The 17,539-nt window shown below is 43.5% G+C and overlaps 1 protein-coding gene across 4 annotated transcripts in view; it reads left to right on the top strand.

The window, feature by feature from the left end:
- Positions 1-17,539, top strand: part of PIK3C2B (phosphatidylinositol-4-phosphate 3-kinase catalytic subunit type 2 beta) — a 1,217,858-nt gene that overhangs the window by 988,060 nt on the left and 212,259 nt on the right. For all 4 annotated transcript variants that reach the window (XM_073615832.1, XM_073615830.1, XM_073615833.1 and 1 more), the window contains 5 exons: positions 6,389-6,518; positions 7,709-7,845; positions 10,302-10,471; positions 10,664-10,820; positions 15,226-15,335. In XM_073615832.1, the coding sequence (XP_073471933.1) occupies positions 6,389-6,518; positions 7,709-7,845; positions 10,302-10,471; positions 10,664-10,820; positions 15,226-15,335 (704 nt within the window). The remainder of the gene's footprint in view (positions 1-6,388; positions 6,519-7,708; positions 7,846-10,301; positions 10,472-10,663; positions 10,821-15,225; positions 15,336-17,539) is intronic.

Consider the following 17,539-nt stretch of genomic DNA (forward strand, 5'->3'; position numbering starts at 1 on the left):
CCTCCAATTTAACTCGACAACAATTTCAAGCAGTCACTAGACTGCAAAAAAACACCGATTTGATCATAAAGCAATCCGACAAAGGAGGAAACCTGGTACTGATGACTCATCATCAATACCAGACTATGTGTCTAAAAATTCTTTCCAATACCAATTGGTACTTACCTATTGAAAACCAGTTTATTCAACAAACCATTGATGAATTTAGGGGACTCATTGGTGGGGCCTTCCTCAAGGGCCTCATCAATGATGACACCTATAAATTCATCAATGTACAATATCCACGTACTCCTACGTTTTATGCTCTGCCTAAAACTCATAAGAATCTTTCTGTACCTCCAGGTCGACCTATTGTCTCAGGCAAAGGTTCACTAACGGAGAACGCCAGCAAATTGGTGGACACCTTCCTTCTCCCCCACGTCATGAGATTACCGTCCTATATAAGGGACACGACTGACCTGTTGAAACACATCGAGGGGATTCAGATCCCTCCGGACGCCCTCCTCGTGGCTATTGATGTCGAGGCTCTCTACTCGAGCATCCCCCACGAGCAGGGCGTCCGGATGGCGGGTTCCTTTTGATGGAACAGGATCATCATACCTGGCCCACTAACACTTTCATCTTAAAACTTCTAGAATTTATTTTGACAAAAAATTATTTTCTATTTATGGATCAAATGTATCTTCAAATTCAAGGCGTGGCAATGGGCACATCTTGTGCCCCCTCATACGCAAATTTATATCTCGGCGGCTGGGAACGGGCAGTCTTCAGTGATGACCTTATGGAACCATTCCTGGACCATGTACTAGGATGGTTCAGGTTCATTGACGACCTCTTGGTAATTTGGACAGGTACAGAGCAACTTTTGCAAACCTTTATCGCAGAGCTTAACATTAATACTTTCAACCTTCATTTCACCTTTTCTTATGACAGACATAGCATCCCATTCTTGGATGTACAGATCATCAAGGACACCACTGGTCATCTTATCACGGACCTCTATCGTAAACCCACTGCAGGCAACACCTTGTTGCATGCATCCAGTCTTCATCCCCGCCCTCTGGTTCGCAGTATCCCTTTTGCTCAGTATCTCAGACTGAGAAGAAACTGCACAGAGGACGATGATTTCCATAAACAGGCCAATGCCCTCCGTACACGATTGTTAGCTAGGGGCTACAAACGCACCGTGCTAAGAAAAGCTTTCAACAAGGCTTTAGCTCTTGATCGACAAACACTTCTATACGGCCCTGCACGCCCCAAACAACCATACATGACAAAGATCATTACCAAATTCTCCACCCACCATCAGCAACTACGAAAAATATTGTTCTAACCGATCACCATACCCTTAAAAAATATATCAAACCAACTCCCGACCTTGTCTTCAAAAGGGCCACTTCCTTGAGGGATAGATTAACACACAGTCACTATAGGATTCCCTCCCCCGACCTCAGGGGACCCAGAGGCACCTTTAAATGTGGCAATTGTCCACATTGCCCCTGGATCCAAGAGGGACAAACATTTTTTACTTCCCAACGGTGAAATGTTTTTTCCCAGACACTCAGCCCATTGTGGCACTGCGCGGAGTAATTTACCTCATGACATGCGCTTGTAACGCTTTTTACGTTGGGAAAACAATTAGGGAACTACGGCAGAGATTGGGGGATCACCTATACGCTTCTACAAATGGCAAGCTCACTACCGTGGGCCGTCACATAGGTATCCACCACCGCTTTAATCTTGATTACATTCGGTTCACCGTGTTTGGATGTTGTCCCTGAAGACCCCCGAGGGGGCAATTGGGACCGTGAAATTCTCAAACGTGAATCCTTCTGGATTGAGCGACTTGATGCATGTGTTCCTCCGGGTATCAACGAGGCACATTCATATAAATACTTCCTTGAATAATTTTGTTATCCTTTTCCCTCTTTTCCCCTCTCCCCCTCCCCTTCCCTCCTTCTTCTCCTCCCCCTTCCTTTCACCCCCCCCTCCTTCTTTCCCTCCCTTCCCCCCCCCCTCCTCCCCCCTCTCCCCAGTCTCTGCCCCCTCCCCAGTCTCTGCCATGACCCAATTACAACATATCAAAATCAAGAATAATAAAAACAAAGAACCAAACCACATAACATCTGGATTTTGCTTATTAGGACTTCAGGTATTTCCCTTTTTTTTTTTTTTTTCCCCCCCCCCTGATCATGGACTAGTGGACTCTGAACATTAGTGGATCCACAATCTATCTAAACTTTTTATTCTTTATTGGTTTTTCTCAATGGCTGTTTTCAAATGTTCAGGGATTGTTTGATTTTTTGTTTTTTAAAATCATGTATGATGTTGATTACAATGTTGTTCTGTATTTGTCCTGGGATGGGCCATGTTGCATGTGTCCCCAGCTGTGGGGGTTCTTGGCGCCCCCGCTGCTGGGGAACCGTGCATCTCCCCCTCCCAGTTTATTGTTTCTTTCATCACACCTGTACTCAGACTATTATTAAAGTTGTACTGGCCACCCTGTCCTGGATGGATGTGAGGAGTTTATTCTCCCCTTACGGCGGGCTTGCGCTCCTCCGGCGGAGGGCTCGGCTAACATTAGCCCAGCCGCCGCTTCGTCCTGATTAGTGCTCAGGCACTGATCAATTTTGAGCTTTGCGCCTGCGCTGGACCAATTCCTCGCGCGATGCGCAATAGTGGAGGACCGGACCCGGAAGTGATCGCGGGCAGCCGTCCCCGCCGTGGTAACTTCCGGGTTGGAGGCATTTAAGATGCCTGAGACCCAGCTGCCTGAGCCTCAGATGGACACCCAGTACCTTGCGGGCGCTACCTGACGATCCATGTGAGTACTTATGTTTATGCTCCCCCTTGACCAGGTGGGGATTCCCACTTTTCTTAATTGGCATCCCCCCCTCTCCTGGCACTGAACACCTAATGATTGTTGCCTACTTTTAAAACCAAGTCTCTCATGCCTTTTCCATTGATCTACATTTATTGCAGCGATCCGCCGTGACAGTGTGATGTGGCGTTTGTGCCACTGACTGCACTAGTCATGTCCTCCTGGGTATTGAGCAGTCCCTGAGTCTAGGCTTTTACCACAGCAATGATAGGTAAGGGAATTTCTTCATTACCATGAATTCCCTTCTTTACTAGTCCTGTATGTCTTTTCCTTACCTTAACTCTTTCATATAGGTGAAATTGGGACATCCACTCCACTCCAACCCCCTGTCTTCTTCCGTTCTTTCCCCCCCCCTTTTCCCCCCCCCTCCCCTTTTTTTCCTTTCCCCCCCCTCCCCTTACTTATTTCCTTTCCCCCCCTCCCCCTTTCCCCCCCCCTCCCCTTCCCCCCTTCCTCCCTTATTTCCCCTCCCCTCCTGGTCCCCTCCCCCTCTCCTTTCTTTCCTTTCCCCCCCTTTCCCCCCCCCCACCCCACCCTTCTTTCCCCCTTTCCCCCCTCCGTTTTTTCCCCTTTAGTGACATAGTGGTCACTGAGGTATTTTTTTTAGCCGCTTGGTAACCATATACTGTATATATTTGGTGGCAAGGTGGCGCTCCTCGCCCAGGATCTTGTACCTGGTACATGATCCTGCCTTCCTGGGTCTCTGGCATGCCCAATGCACCGCCAGTGACCCGCTTCCGCTGTGATTGGGCACAGTGGGAGCCGATCAGTGGCTCGGTGGACTCGATGTCCGTCAGGACCCGCCGATCATTTGGGACAAAAAGCAGAATGGCAGTCTGCCTATGTAAACAAGACAGACTGCCGTTCTGTCAGTAGGGAAGGTAGTGATCCTATGTTTCTGCAAAGCAGGAACACGGATCTCTGCCTTTCCATAGTACAAGCACCTCCCACACAGTAACCAAACACGTTTTAGGCACACATTTAGCCCTTTGATCGCCCCTGATGTTAATCCCTTCCCAGTTCTGTGTCATTAGTACAGTGACAGTGCATATTTTTAGCACTCCTGATGGTTCACAAGCTAACGCCCTACACCCTGTGATACCTCCACTGCGCTTCTGAGTAAGTGAAAAAAGTATAATTTTAATAAACTATAGCTGCCACTTAATATGTAACAAATACGTGACTGAATTTAAACCTCTAGAGATAAGTGGAATAAATAGTAGCGCCCAAATAAATAGAAAATGAAAAAATAAAAATGTGCTAATGAAAGCAATGATCAATCTAAATGAGCAGTAAAAGTATATATGTGTGAATATTGACAATAATACCCTCATTGAAAATCAGTCACAATATGAATGTGATCTGAGAAAAAAAGTTATTGGTGAACACTGTGAGCAAACACATCCTATCACATAATGTTCAAAACAGCACACCCTGTGGCAGATGTGAAGATGATAAATGAAGTCTTAACATAAAGTTCATATCATGTGAATATATTCTAACAAAAAAAAGTTATTGTTGAACACTGTGAGCAAACACATAATATCACATAATAATCAAAACAACACACCCTGTGACAGATGTGAAAATAATGAATAAAGTGTTGACATAAAGTTCATAAATTATGAATATTCCGATGAATGGTCTAAAAAAAAAAATCTATCCCACTGGGGTCCCTATTGTGATATGTACGGAAATGTTTTGACACAATGGCCCCTGAAACCTCTCTGAAGATTACCAATGTGCTACCTAATGCTGGTGGCCAGTTTTCTAGTACCAATATATTGTAGCCTGCATGGGCATCTCAATTAATACACCACCCCTTCCATGTCACAGGGCATGAGTTGTTTAATCTCCACCTTTTCATTCCTATTCCTCACGATGAAGTCAATCCTCCTCAAGTAGAAGATAACCGTTTTACATGTCAAACAACCACAAGTATACAATTATAAAAAGGTTGGTGTACATGTTCTGCCCCTTAGTGGATGGGTCTGCAATACTCTTTATCAATATATTGCTTCAAAATTGGTGTCCTCCTCTAGATTATACATGGACTCTGGTGAAGCAGTGGATATAAATGTTTGTTTTGTTTTTTTTTTCATGTTTTTTAAAACTTTAGCAAACTCCTCATCATTGGCTATATCTCTTAATACCTTTCTTTTATGCAGGACTTGGTCCCTGTCCAGCCTATACATCCAGTATTGTCAGGATCCTCCTCCCTTCCTTTTATGGAAGGCTCCAGGCAGTGTACGCTCTCCCAAGAGTTCAGCACTACTTCAACTTATCTTCCACTCCACCTCCACCTCCAGGCTGCTCATTCTTTCACTGTTCTTCTCTGTGAGAGATTGAGCAGTGAGACAGACTAGCAGCAACAGCTGCAACCATTCTCAGAAATGCTTACCCTCTGCAGAGTGGTGTAGAGAAGCCCCTGAAGGCTACTTACTGCTTGTGTACAATTATACAGTAAAGGATTCTTGCAAAGTAACTAGCATAACTTATTATACTGTCACTTGCCTCTGTTTACTGATGACAGCGTGAAGTGACATTGCCTTGGAAACAGGTATGCATGTTCCAGCTTGTGGCACAGATCTGCCCTGTTGGGAAAGTGCAGTCACAGCTGAGAGCTGAAGGAGGAGAGAATGAGTGGGCAGATTGCTCCAGCTGTAACCTCCCCCTCTAAACATTCAAACAAGTAGGGAACCGTTACTTGACTCTAACCAAAACTTGGAATGCACAAACTGAACAACAGAGGAAAGATATAAAAGTTTTGGTACGGTGAGGGTTGTTAATACTATTTAACTATACTATTCCACACTTCTCTTTTAAATACTTTTTTTTCTTTTTTGCTGCTATGTCTTGTGGTCGTGTGACACTATCTACTTGCTCCAAACCCTTACTGAGGGATCAGTAGGCAGAGCAAACATAAATCCTGTGATGCAGCCTGTAGACATCGCTGCAAGAAGTATACAGTACATTCTTCGTCTCACACAGACTGGCAACGCAGCAGCAGAAAGTACACCTGTGCTGGAGTTGCCACTCCCAGTGGGGAAATGGATGGAAACAAAAGGATCAAACAGGTATTTGCAAGAAAGGAACAAATGGATGATGAAAAGCATCTGCACACTGGTATTGTACATAATTTTGAAGAAATATACAGAGAATTTTTGGGGGCTCAACAACACTTTAATAATACTCCAATCCAGACTCGTATGTTTCCTCTTCAATAATCAACACTTGCAAGCCATACTGAATTGATAGAAAACTTTAGAGGCTATGCAATGGTATTTATGTCTCGGGTGCAGAGATCAGTTGACTCGCTAGACATCCAGTATTGCATGTTGATCGATGCATAATTAATACATTGTGTGACACAATAGAAGGATTTATTCAAGTTGGAATAAAGTGAGCTGTATCAATTTATGTATATTGTAAACAAATATATATTATAATAATTGCAAATTTAAAAACCTCATATCCAAATTTAAAAAAATGTAATTTCTTGTTCAGTGTGGCGATGACCTTCGACAAGACATGCTGACTTTGCAAATGATCCGCATCATGAATAAAATATGGATTCAGGAGGGTCTTGACATGCGCATGGTAATTTTTCGCTGCTTTTCCACAGGCCGAGGGCGAGGTACGTTCAGTGTCTGCATATATCTACTATATTCTAATAATCCATTACCGAACAGTACATTTTTAAAGTATAAGCTGTTTTTTTTTTCCTCAGGATTTTTGTGCAGAAGATCAGGCAGCATCAATTTATTTATAGTTATCATTTTTTTCTGACTCTCATATACGGTATTTCATATAGTTCCAACATTATATGCAGCACATTTCCAACAACACCTATCGACATTAGTCACTGAACTAAAAGAGGTAGTATCCATCATTGTACACATGCACACATTTTCTAGGGTCATTTTTGGTGGTAGAAGGTTAACCTAACAATATTGTTTTGGGTATTTGGAGGAAACCGGAACAATCCCAGGCAAGCCTAGGGTGAACATACAAATTATACACAGACATGGTTCTTGGTAGAGGTAACAATTTTTCAACTGTCTTGGTATAAATCTATCATGACTTCTAGTATTCCAAAAAAAACTGTATCGTCAATGCAAACAAGACACAGGTATTATTTCAGCCATCTGGGTTAACAAGGAAAGTAAATAAAAAGTTAGCTTTTTTTATGGAACTGTAAGAAAATCATTTGAAAATATCAGTATTTAATGATATATCCATTAATAGGTAACATGCACAGGAGCACTACTCCAAAAAAGTTATGCATTTTGATCAATTCTAACTTTTGATATTTTGACACCATTATGGTATATGAAAGCTGTTTAATTTGTTTTTTAATGTCACACACCCACCGTTAATTTTGGGTAGCATAGGTGAAGGGTTAGAAGTTTGCTCAGGTTTTGGCGATCTGTGTTCCCATTGAGGAAACTATTCGCTCTGCGGCTTCTTGGTTGAGATTGCAATAACTATAGAAACTTTACCAATGAGCATACAGACAGCAATGTAAACCTGACAGGGGTTCGAAACTTTCATCAGCCTCCTCAAGGTATATTAATGGCTGTTTGTTTTTCTCTTGAAGAGGTTCCGCTATAAAGTTTGGGCTTTACACCAACAATAAAGCAAATGAAGCTTGCTATTCTTGGCAATTCACTGTTAAAATTGCAAATTAAAAGCAAAGTCTTTGTTAAGGCATGCTTTGCTTTTTCTTAAAATTCTTCTTGCTATGGAAGATCTAAAGGAGATTGTACAATCAGATTGTAATGTGTATGGTTAGCTTAAAAAATGTATTCCGTTACCATATTTTAGGCATGGTAGAGATGATCCCATCTGCAGAAACCCTGAGAAGGATCCAGGTGGAACATGGAGTGACTGGTTCTTTTAAAGATGGTCCACTAGCTGACTGGTTGCAAAAACATAACCCCACAGAGGATGAGTATGAAAAGGTAATAGATGATAACTCTGTTTAAAATGTTTCAGATTACTTTATTAATCCCGAAGGGAAATAATTAAAGTGTTGCTAAACCCAGAACAGTAAAATCAGTCTGTATGTGCAGTAAAGCATGGTGTTATACGCACTGTGGAACCTAATCCTCTGCATTGTGTAAACAGGCTGTTTGATCCTGTCTTCCCTGATCAACCCCTTCTTTCACTGTCACCAATTCATCTGCTGATAGTACAGAGCCTTAGAGGGACTATGCACATGCTCAGTTTGGTGTATATTGCTAGAGAGCTTTTTTTTTTTTTTTTTGGGTGGGTGCATGTAATCGGCACAGGACCAGCACTGTCCAGATAGAGGGTTGGGGGTCATGCAGCCTCATAGGACATTCAGAGGAGAATAAAAACATTAACCAGTGCTGGGATAGAAGTCACAAGACTGCTATATACTGCTGATGAGAAAAGGTATAGAGAAAAGGTAATTAGCAGTTTATATTTACTTAAATAATTGCATTTCCATGTACTGTGGGAGACCAGATATAGGGAATGCAGGGTCCTGGGTTTAGTAACACTTTTAAATTATATCTATATATAAATGTTTTTGTTGCTAGGAGAAACAGTTATCTTTATTCTATATCACACTTTTTAAGCTTATATTATGAATATAATGACTAACAACTGTCAAAACACATACTTTCCAAAGTTGTCAATTATTTAGCTCTACTTGAATTTAACCACTTCTAGACTGCCCCACGCAGATATACTGCAGCAGGGGGGCCTCCTACACAAAATCACGTACCTAATTGGACACAGTGGGAGCCAATCAGCGGTTCCGGTGGACCCGATGATCACCATCACCTCGCAATCATTCTGAGGAAAGGCAGAACAGTGGTCTGCCTATGTGAACAAGGCAGACCGCCGTTCTGTGAGAGGGGTAGATGGAGATCTTATGTTCCTTCTAAGCAGGAACACGGATCTCTGTCTTCCCCCAGTCAAAGCACCCCCCACACAGTTAGAAAGCACTTCCTAAGAGCATATTTAACCCTTTGATAGCCCTGATGTTAACCCCTTCCGTCTCAGTGTCATTAGTACAGTGACGGTGCTTTTTTTTTTTTTTTTTTGCACTGATCCCTGTATTGTGTCACTGGTCCCCAAAAAGTGTCACTTAGTGTCAGATTTGTCCGTTGCAATGTTGCAGTCCCGCTAAAGATCGCTGCCACTACTAGTGAAAACAATAAAAAATAATAATTCCATAAAAATATCCTATAGATTGTAGATGCTATAACTTTTGTGCAAACCAATCAATATACGCTTATTGGAATTTTTTTTACAAACAATATGTAGCAGAATACATACTGGCCTAAATTGATGAATACAGTAGATTTAAAAAAAAAGTATTGGGTATGTTTTATAGCATAAAAAAAGCTCTGTTTGTGGAAAAAAAAGGACATCAATTTTATTTGGGTACAGCGTTGCACAACTGCGAAGTAATGCAGTGCCAGATTGCAAAAAATGGCCTGATCATGAAAGGGGGGGGGGGGGGTTAAACCTTACAGGGCTGAGGTGGTTAAATCAGCCTTTCTTAAACTTTTTACCTTGTAGGAACCCTTAAAAAAGTATGCAGGTCATAAGGAACCTCCACTAAAAATTCTATCTACATATTATATGTATATTCACATAATCGGTTGTAGAAAGTTAAACCTAATCTAACCCCTCCACTCTATATGACAAAGGCATCTACAGTGATAATCATGGAATGAAGAATAAATATGACCAGAAAAAAATTCAGTGACCCCTTACATTGGTAGCCAATGTAGTCAAGACATATTAATCTACCACTGCTCCCTCCTCAAGGAACCCTCAGCAAACTCTGGACGAACCACAGGGTTCCACAGAACCTTGGTTGAGAAAGGCTGGTTTAGATCACTAGATGGTTTGACTTTTGTCGATTTTCTGAAATAATAGTCACCATGAAATTCTAAACTTTATTTATTATCCTTGTGAAAACTACACTGCCAGGCATTTCAATGGGTATTTAATTTACTTAGTTTGAAAATGGGTAATTGTTGTCCCTTGAAGACGAACTGTGCATATTACAATATATAACAATATAGCTTTTGGTATAACATATTTTGCTGAAGGGGAACTTTGTTGGTGGTCGATGCTGGAAATTTGAAATTCATTCCCTTGCATAACTGCTGGTTTTGATTTGTTCTGTTTCTTGCTACCATGTTAATAGGCGTCAGTTGATACATAAAATCAATTTTGGGATGAGATATAGAGATGATATGTGAGTAAAAATGTGAATTGTTTAGGTTTCTGCAGTATCTCTCTATAACAAGAGCTTGTCATTCTGTCATGTTTTTTGATGTTGGAAGTTTGATTCAAGTATTCTGTAAATTTCATATACAGATAGAAAAGGTTACATTTCCAGTAGCGTTCACAGTAAATGTTTCCTTTCCAGGCAGTGGAGAACTTCATCTATTCATGTGCAGGATGTTGTGTAGCCACCTATGTGCTTGGTATATGTGATCGGCACAATGATAACATCATGCTGAAGACTAGTGGCCATATGTTTCACATAGACTTTGGACGATTTTTAGGGCATGCACAAATGTTTGGGAACATAAAACGGTGAGTTTGAGAAACTAGGTGTTTTTATTTAAAATCATATGTACTCTACTAACATATTCACAAACCAGAGTTGCCAAAATACTTTCCTTTATAAAAAAATTGTTGACCCATACTTTCGATAATAGTAAATGCAATTTTAAATTCATTTCAAACTTCAAAAGAAAAAACCTATATTATTTTTATTGACCACAGGGACCGTGCTCCTTTTGTGTTCACTTCAGACATGGCATATGTCATAAATGGAGGAGACAAGACATCAAGCCGCTTCCATGACTTTGTTGATTTGTGCTGTCAAGCCTACAATCTCATCCGCAAGCATACCCACTTATTTCTCAATCTACTGGGACTGGTAAGCTAACAAATCTAACAGAGAACAATGTTCCAACCTTCCTAATTGTGCAAAACTCTGTTATTCTTTTATGTCTAAAAGGTAATAGTTCTGCAGTGGAAATTCCCCAAAAATAAAGCTCTGGTTCCGTCTTATTAATCAAGTACCTGTGTACAAAGTAATAGGCAGGGCTCTTTGGCTGTTAAAAAAAAGTTTGAAAAGAGTTGGCCCCCCTGGCTAGAAATGCAATCCACTCTACTTACACAGTGATATCCCCTGTTGTTTTTCATGTACAGTATTTTATATAATAAAATTGTAACCATATGAGACAGTGATACGACAAAGAATAACGAACAATATTATATTTTTTCATGCAGCAATCAAAATGCATGAAAATGCCATACAAGTAGAAGTCTCAGATTTTTCTAAGGGGCAGGTTCACATCTATGCACTGCAGTCTAGTGTGATAGGGAAATAGAAATTCTAAGAGCCCATTCACACCTACAAAATATCCCTGCGTGCAAACAAAATTGTATGACTCCAGCTTAAATTTACACTAAAAAGATGTCAAGCAAATACCAGAAGCTGAGATCTAGTAATACTGATCAAGGTAGGAGGAAGTTTAAATAAAGCATTATATGCTTCATAACAGGGGTAAGGCAACCCCCAGAATGGATGCCACAAGTGGCACACAAAGCCTCTTTTGTCGGCACACGACTCCCTCCCCATCAGCAGAGCAGCACAGGGAAGTGTCAGTGAGACGCAGCTTCTGCCACACTAATGCATTCCGATTTCAAAATTCCCCATGCCGCAGCCACACTGTGGGGGAGGCACCGTGCCCCCACACATTGTACAAGATAGGAAACATTGTTTGGTTCTCTAACTTTGCTGTAGCTGCGATCATCAGCTTTTGTGATGGTGAAGAGATTGGGTGCAGTTCTATTAGGGGGGCGGTCCCTGTTTCCAGGAGTAGGAGGATTGTGATTGGCCACTGCTAAAGTCAGTCACAGTCCTGCTAGCCCTACCTACCATCTGGAGGAAGATGACTCTTGTGGTTTGGATGCCACTACCAATCTCAGCAAAAAGGGACTACTTCTTTGTTGAGATATATATATATATATATATATATATATATATATATAAATATATATATAAATATACACACACAGTCATGCTCAAAAGTTTGCACACCCTGGCAGAAATTGTGAAATTTGGGCATTAATGTTGAAAATATGACTGATTTCTGTAAGTTTTTTGGATCATTTTTAAATCCTAATGATAACGGAAATCACCCAAATGGCCCTGATAAAAAGTTTACATACCCTGGAATGTTTGGCCTTGGTACAAACACAGAGGGTGGCACACACAGTTTAAAATGGCAATTAAAGGTTCATTTCCCACATTTAAATCATAATTAGTGTCTGTGTATAAATAGTCAATGAGTTTGTTAGCTCTCACATGGATGCACTAAGCAGGCTAGACACTGAGCCATGAGGAGGTAGAAAAGAACAGTCAAAAGACCTGCGTAACAAGATAATGAAACTTTACAAAGATGGAAAAGGATATAAAAGGATATCCAAAGCCTTGAAAATGCCAGTCAGTACTGTTTAATCACTTATTAAGAAGTGGAAAATTAGGGGCTCTTTTAATACCAAGCCAAGGTCAGGTAGACCAAGATAGGTTGCAGCCACAGCTGGTGGAAGAATTGCTTAGCATGCAAAGAAAAACCCACAGGTAACCGCAGGAGAAATACAGGCTGCACTCCAAAAAGACGGTGTGGTTGTTTTTAAGGAGCGCAATTCAACTATACTGGAACAAAAAAGAGCTGCATGGTTGAGCTGCCAGAAGGAAGCCTTTACTGCACCAATGCCATAAAAAAAGCCAATAAGGTATGTCAAGGTGGTGTTGGGCATATTGTAACCAGCGTACAGACACACACACAATGGCCTGCCGCCACACACTGATAAAACAATCACTGATGATGCCAACACACTGGCACACTCATTAAAATACATTGGTGCACACAGTAACTCATACAAAAACAATGACACACACTCAATGCACACAGATAATCATTAACATACACACCTGTATGATATATGTATATACACGCACACACACAGGAGACGGTCAGAGTGTGAGGGCATGATACAGGAGATCGTCAGAGAGTACACACATGATAAAGGAGACGGCCAGAGAGTGCAGACGTGATGCAAGAGATGGTCAGAGAGTGCAGACGTGATGCAAGAGATGGTCAGAGAGTGCAGACGTGATACAAGAGATGGTCAGAGAGTGCAGACGTGATACAAGAGATGGTCAGACTGTGGACATATTACAGGAGATGGTCAGACTGCGGACATATTACAGGAGATGGTCAGACTGCGGACATATTACAGGAGATGGTCAGACTGCGGACATATTTCAGGAGATGGTCAGACTGCAGACATATTACAGGAGATGGTCAGACTGCGGACATATTACAGGAGATGGTCAGACTGCGGACATATTACAGGAGATGGTCAGACTGCGTACATATTAGAGATGGTCAGACTGCGTACATATTAGAGATGGTCAGACTGCGGACATATTAGAGATGGTCAGACTGCGGACATATTAGAGATGGTCAGACTGCGGACATATTAGAGATGGTCAGACTGCGGACATGATACAGGAGATGGTCAGACTGCAGACATGATACAGGAGATGGTCAGACTGCGGACATGATACAGGAGCTCAAAGACTGCAGTTTCTGGCTTACTAACAGTCTGTTTTCCAAGCACAGTTAGTAAGACAATAAATGGTTAAAAAGTCTGTGAAGATCCAAGCCTGACCACCCTAAATCCTGAAAGGCAAAAAAAATAAATCATGCAGAGCACACAGGACTCTGGCACTAAGAGCTCTCCAGAAACAGCTGCAAATCGTCAGGAATACTGTGTCACACTCTTGCAGCGTCTTCCAGAAGTCTAATTATCAGTGTGCTCACCCGTCCTGTGTGCAGTGTAAGGGAATAATTTCCTAACCAGTGTGAGTGCTGGCTGATCTGCGTACAGGACGGGAGAGCTGCTGATTAGACTACTGCAGCTGTGAGAGAGAGACCCATCTCCTGGTATCACCTTTTCTATTAGCACTCCATTCTCATTAGGTGTCACATAAACGGGGGCTCCTCCTGGTATCAGCTCTGTAATGAGCTCCCACCACCTTCTCCTGTTCTCACCTTATCTATGATCTCCCTCCCTCCCCTGGTCAGCCTGCATCACTCACCCGTTCTGCTTGATGGTGTCCTTTAGTGCAGCCCAGGCCACAGCGTTCCCCCTTCTCCCGGGCACGGTGCTGAGGCTCCCGGAGAGTGGATGACCGACACCTCCAAGCTCTGCGCCCTCAGGACTGAGGGAACCAACACCATATGCAGCAGGTGGCGGACATCTCTCTTGTCATGTGACGGCAGTCAGCTGACACCTTTTAGGGCGGAGCCTTCTGTACCCTGGGCATTCATTGGCTAGGACTCCCCTGCTATCTCCTTAGATAGTAGCTGGCTGCTGCATTCCTCCCAGCATACTGTGTGGGCAGCGCCGGGTGACAGCGGAGTTTTTTTAGGGGGGGAATCGGACACCTCAGCCCAGTTCGTCCCTGTCCAAAACCGATTTTTCAGGAAACTACCCGGGGCGGGCACAGGACCAAAACCTGGGAATGTCCCAACAAAATTGTGACTGTTGCTGGCAAGTATGTGGTAAGTGCCTTGCTGCCTGGCCACTCACGAGCGCCCCCTTCACATGGCGCATATGGCACTTGCCATCTCTGCCATACCCTAGATACGCCACTGCCTGTGCTCAAAAGGTTGCCTACCCTTGCTTCAGAATATACTTTCTACACTAAGGTCAGCTTTCTCTGCCTGTACTTCTAAGCTTAGTTTTAGTTAAAGTGGCTGTAAAGGCTAAAGTTTTTTTACCATAATGTAGACAAAAACCTTACAACAGCAGTCACCCCCAGCCCCCCCCCCCCAATATTTACCCGAATCCTGTATCAATCCAGCGCTGTGTGTGGCTTCACCTCTTCTCTCCCTTCCCGCTGCTCTCACAGGTTTGGCTGAGACCAGCAGGAGCCAATGGATCCTGCTGCTGTCAGTCAAATCATGAGAGGAGGGAGCAGGGGATGGTGCTGAGCCGTGCTGTGTGTGTGTGTCCATAGACGCCAACAGCCCAGCTCGGGGTCGAGCCCGCGGGTGTGTCACGATAGAAAGCGGCTTCTTATGGTGGCACGCCAAGAAGAGGAGGAGCCAAGAGTGTTGGCTGGGGGACACTCTGTGCAAACTCTGTGCAAACCATTGCACATAGCAGGTAAATAAAACTTGATGGTTTTGTTTTGTTTTTTTATTTTAAATGAACATTTACAATCACTTTAGGGCCTGTTCTCTGTTTCTGCCTTTTAGATGTTGTCATGTGGTATTCCAGAGCTATCTGATCTGCAGGATTTGAAGTATGTGTATGATGCTTTGCGCCCACAAGATACTGAAGCTGATGCTACAACCTATTTCACTCGGTAATCAAAAAAATAATGTTTAGAATCTCTTGACTAATCTCTTTCGATATATATGAGCAAGTGTTCTAGAATTCAATGTATAGCGTATTTACAGGTTCATGAATTCATAGAGGTTAAACAGATGAACAAATTGGTTCAAAGTGCTCTAAATCCATCCAGGATTGGGCTAATTATGCCCTTGTCCTTCTACATGGTTGTCAATCAAATAAAGTGATTGCTAAAGTGCTTTAAATTGACCTTTGGATTCTCTGTGAGTTATATGCTTGTGAGCATAATACATTTCCTACATAACTACAGTGTAAAGAGGAGCAAGATTTTTTCCCCTTGCATTAAGTTTTTAAAGGGTAAGGGCTCCTGATGTGGGATGGGCAGGACAGATGGTGCTTTATAGATCATCTTTAACCTTTTTAACCACTTGACGACCGCCGCACGACGATATACGTCGGCAGAGCGGCACGGGCAGGCAAAAGGACATACATATACGTCCTTGCCTTCCGGCGGGTGGGGGGTCCGATCGGACACCCCCCCCCCCCGGTGCCAGCGGCGGTCGCCTTTGGTCTGGCAGCGATCAGAGATGAGGGGGAGGCCATCCGATCGTGCCCCCCCCCCCCTCGCGATCGCTCCCAGCCAATGGGAATCGTCCCCTGCCTCTGTGTAGTACACAGAGGCAGAGGATGCAATGTCATCTCTCCTCGGCTCGGCAGTTTCCGTTCCGGCGACGAGGAGAGAAGACTTCAATGTGAGTGCACCAAACACACACACACACAGTAGAACATGCCAGGCACACATTACACCCCCCTTTACCCCCCGATCACCCCTCCCCCCCCCTGTCACACTGACACCAAGCAGTTTTTTTTTTTTTTCTGATTACAGCATGGTGTCAGTTTGTGACAGTTACTGTGTTAGGGCAGTTAGTGTTAGCCCCCTGTAGGTCTAGGGTACCCCCCTAACCACCCCCTAATAAAGTTTTAACCCCTTGATCACCCCCTGTCGCCAGTGTCACTAAGCGATCATTTTTCTGATTGCTGTATTAGTGTCGCTGGTGACGCTAGTTAGGGACGTAAATATCTAGGTTCGCCGTCAGCGTTTTATAGCGACAGGGACCCCCATATACTATCTAATAAATGTTTTAACCCCTTGATTGCCCCCTAGTTAACCCTTTCACCACTGATCACCGTATAACTGTTACGGGTGACGCTGGTTAGTTCGTTTATTTTTTATAGTGTCGTGTGTACCCGTCACTTATTACCGAATAAAGGTTTAGCCCCCTGATTGCCCGGCGGTGATATGCGTCGCCCCAGGCAGCGTCAGATTAGCGCCAGTACCGCTAACACCCACGCACGCAGCATATGCCTCCCTTAGTGGTATAGTATCTGAACGGATCAATATCTGATCCAATCAGATCTATACTAGCGTCCCCAGCAGTTTAGGGTTCCCAAAAACGCAGTGTTAGCAGGATCAGCCCAGATACCTGCTAGCACCTGCGTTTTGCCCCTCCGCCCGGTCCAGCCCACCCAAGTGCAGTATAGATCGATCACTGTCACTTACAAAACACTAAACGCATAACTGCAGCGTTCGCAGAGTCAGGCCTGATCCCTGCGATCGCTAACAGTTTTTTTGGTAGCATTTTGGTGAACTGGCAAGCACCAGCCCCAGGCAGCGTCAGGTTAGTGCCAGTACCGCTAACACCCACGCACGCAGCATACGCCTCCCTTAGTGGTATAGTATCTGAACGGATCAATATCTGATCCGATCAGATCTATACTAGCGTCCCCAGCAGTTTAGGGTTCCCAAAAACGCAGTGTTAGCGGGATCAGCCCAGATACCTGGTAGCACCTGCGTTTTGCCCCTCCGCCCGGCCCAGCCCAGCCCACCCAAGTGCAGTATCGATTGATCACTGTCACTTACAAAACACTAAACGCATAACTGCAGCATTCGCAGAGTCAGGCCTGATCCCTGTGATCGCTAACAGTTTTTTTGGTAGCGTTTTGGTGAACTGGCAAGCACCAGCAGCCTAGTAGACCCCGGTCATAGTCAAACCAGCACTGCAGTAACACTTGGTGACATGGCGAGTCCCATAAGTGCAGTTCAAGCTGGTGAGGTGACAAGCACGAGTAGTGTCCCGCTGCCACCAAGAAGAAGACAAACAGGTCTGTCGTGCCCATAGTGCCCTTCCTGCTGCATTCGCCAATCCTAATTGGGAA

This window comes from Aquarana catesbeiana, linkage group LG02 (genome assembly GCF_042186555.1).
Source record: "Aquarana catesbeiana isolate 2022-GZ linkage group LG02, ASM4218655v1, whole genome shotgun sequence".
Classification (NCBI taxonomy): Eukaryota; Metazoa; Chordata; class Amphibia; order Anura; family Ranidae; genus Aquarana; species Aquarana catesbeiana.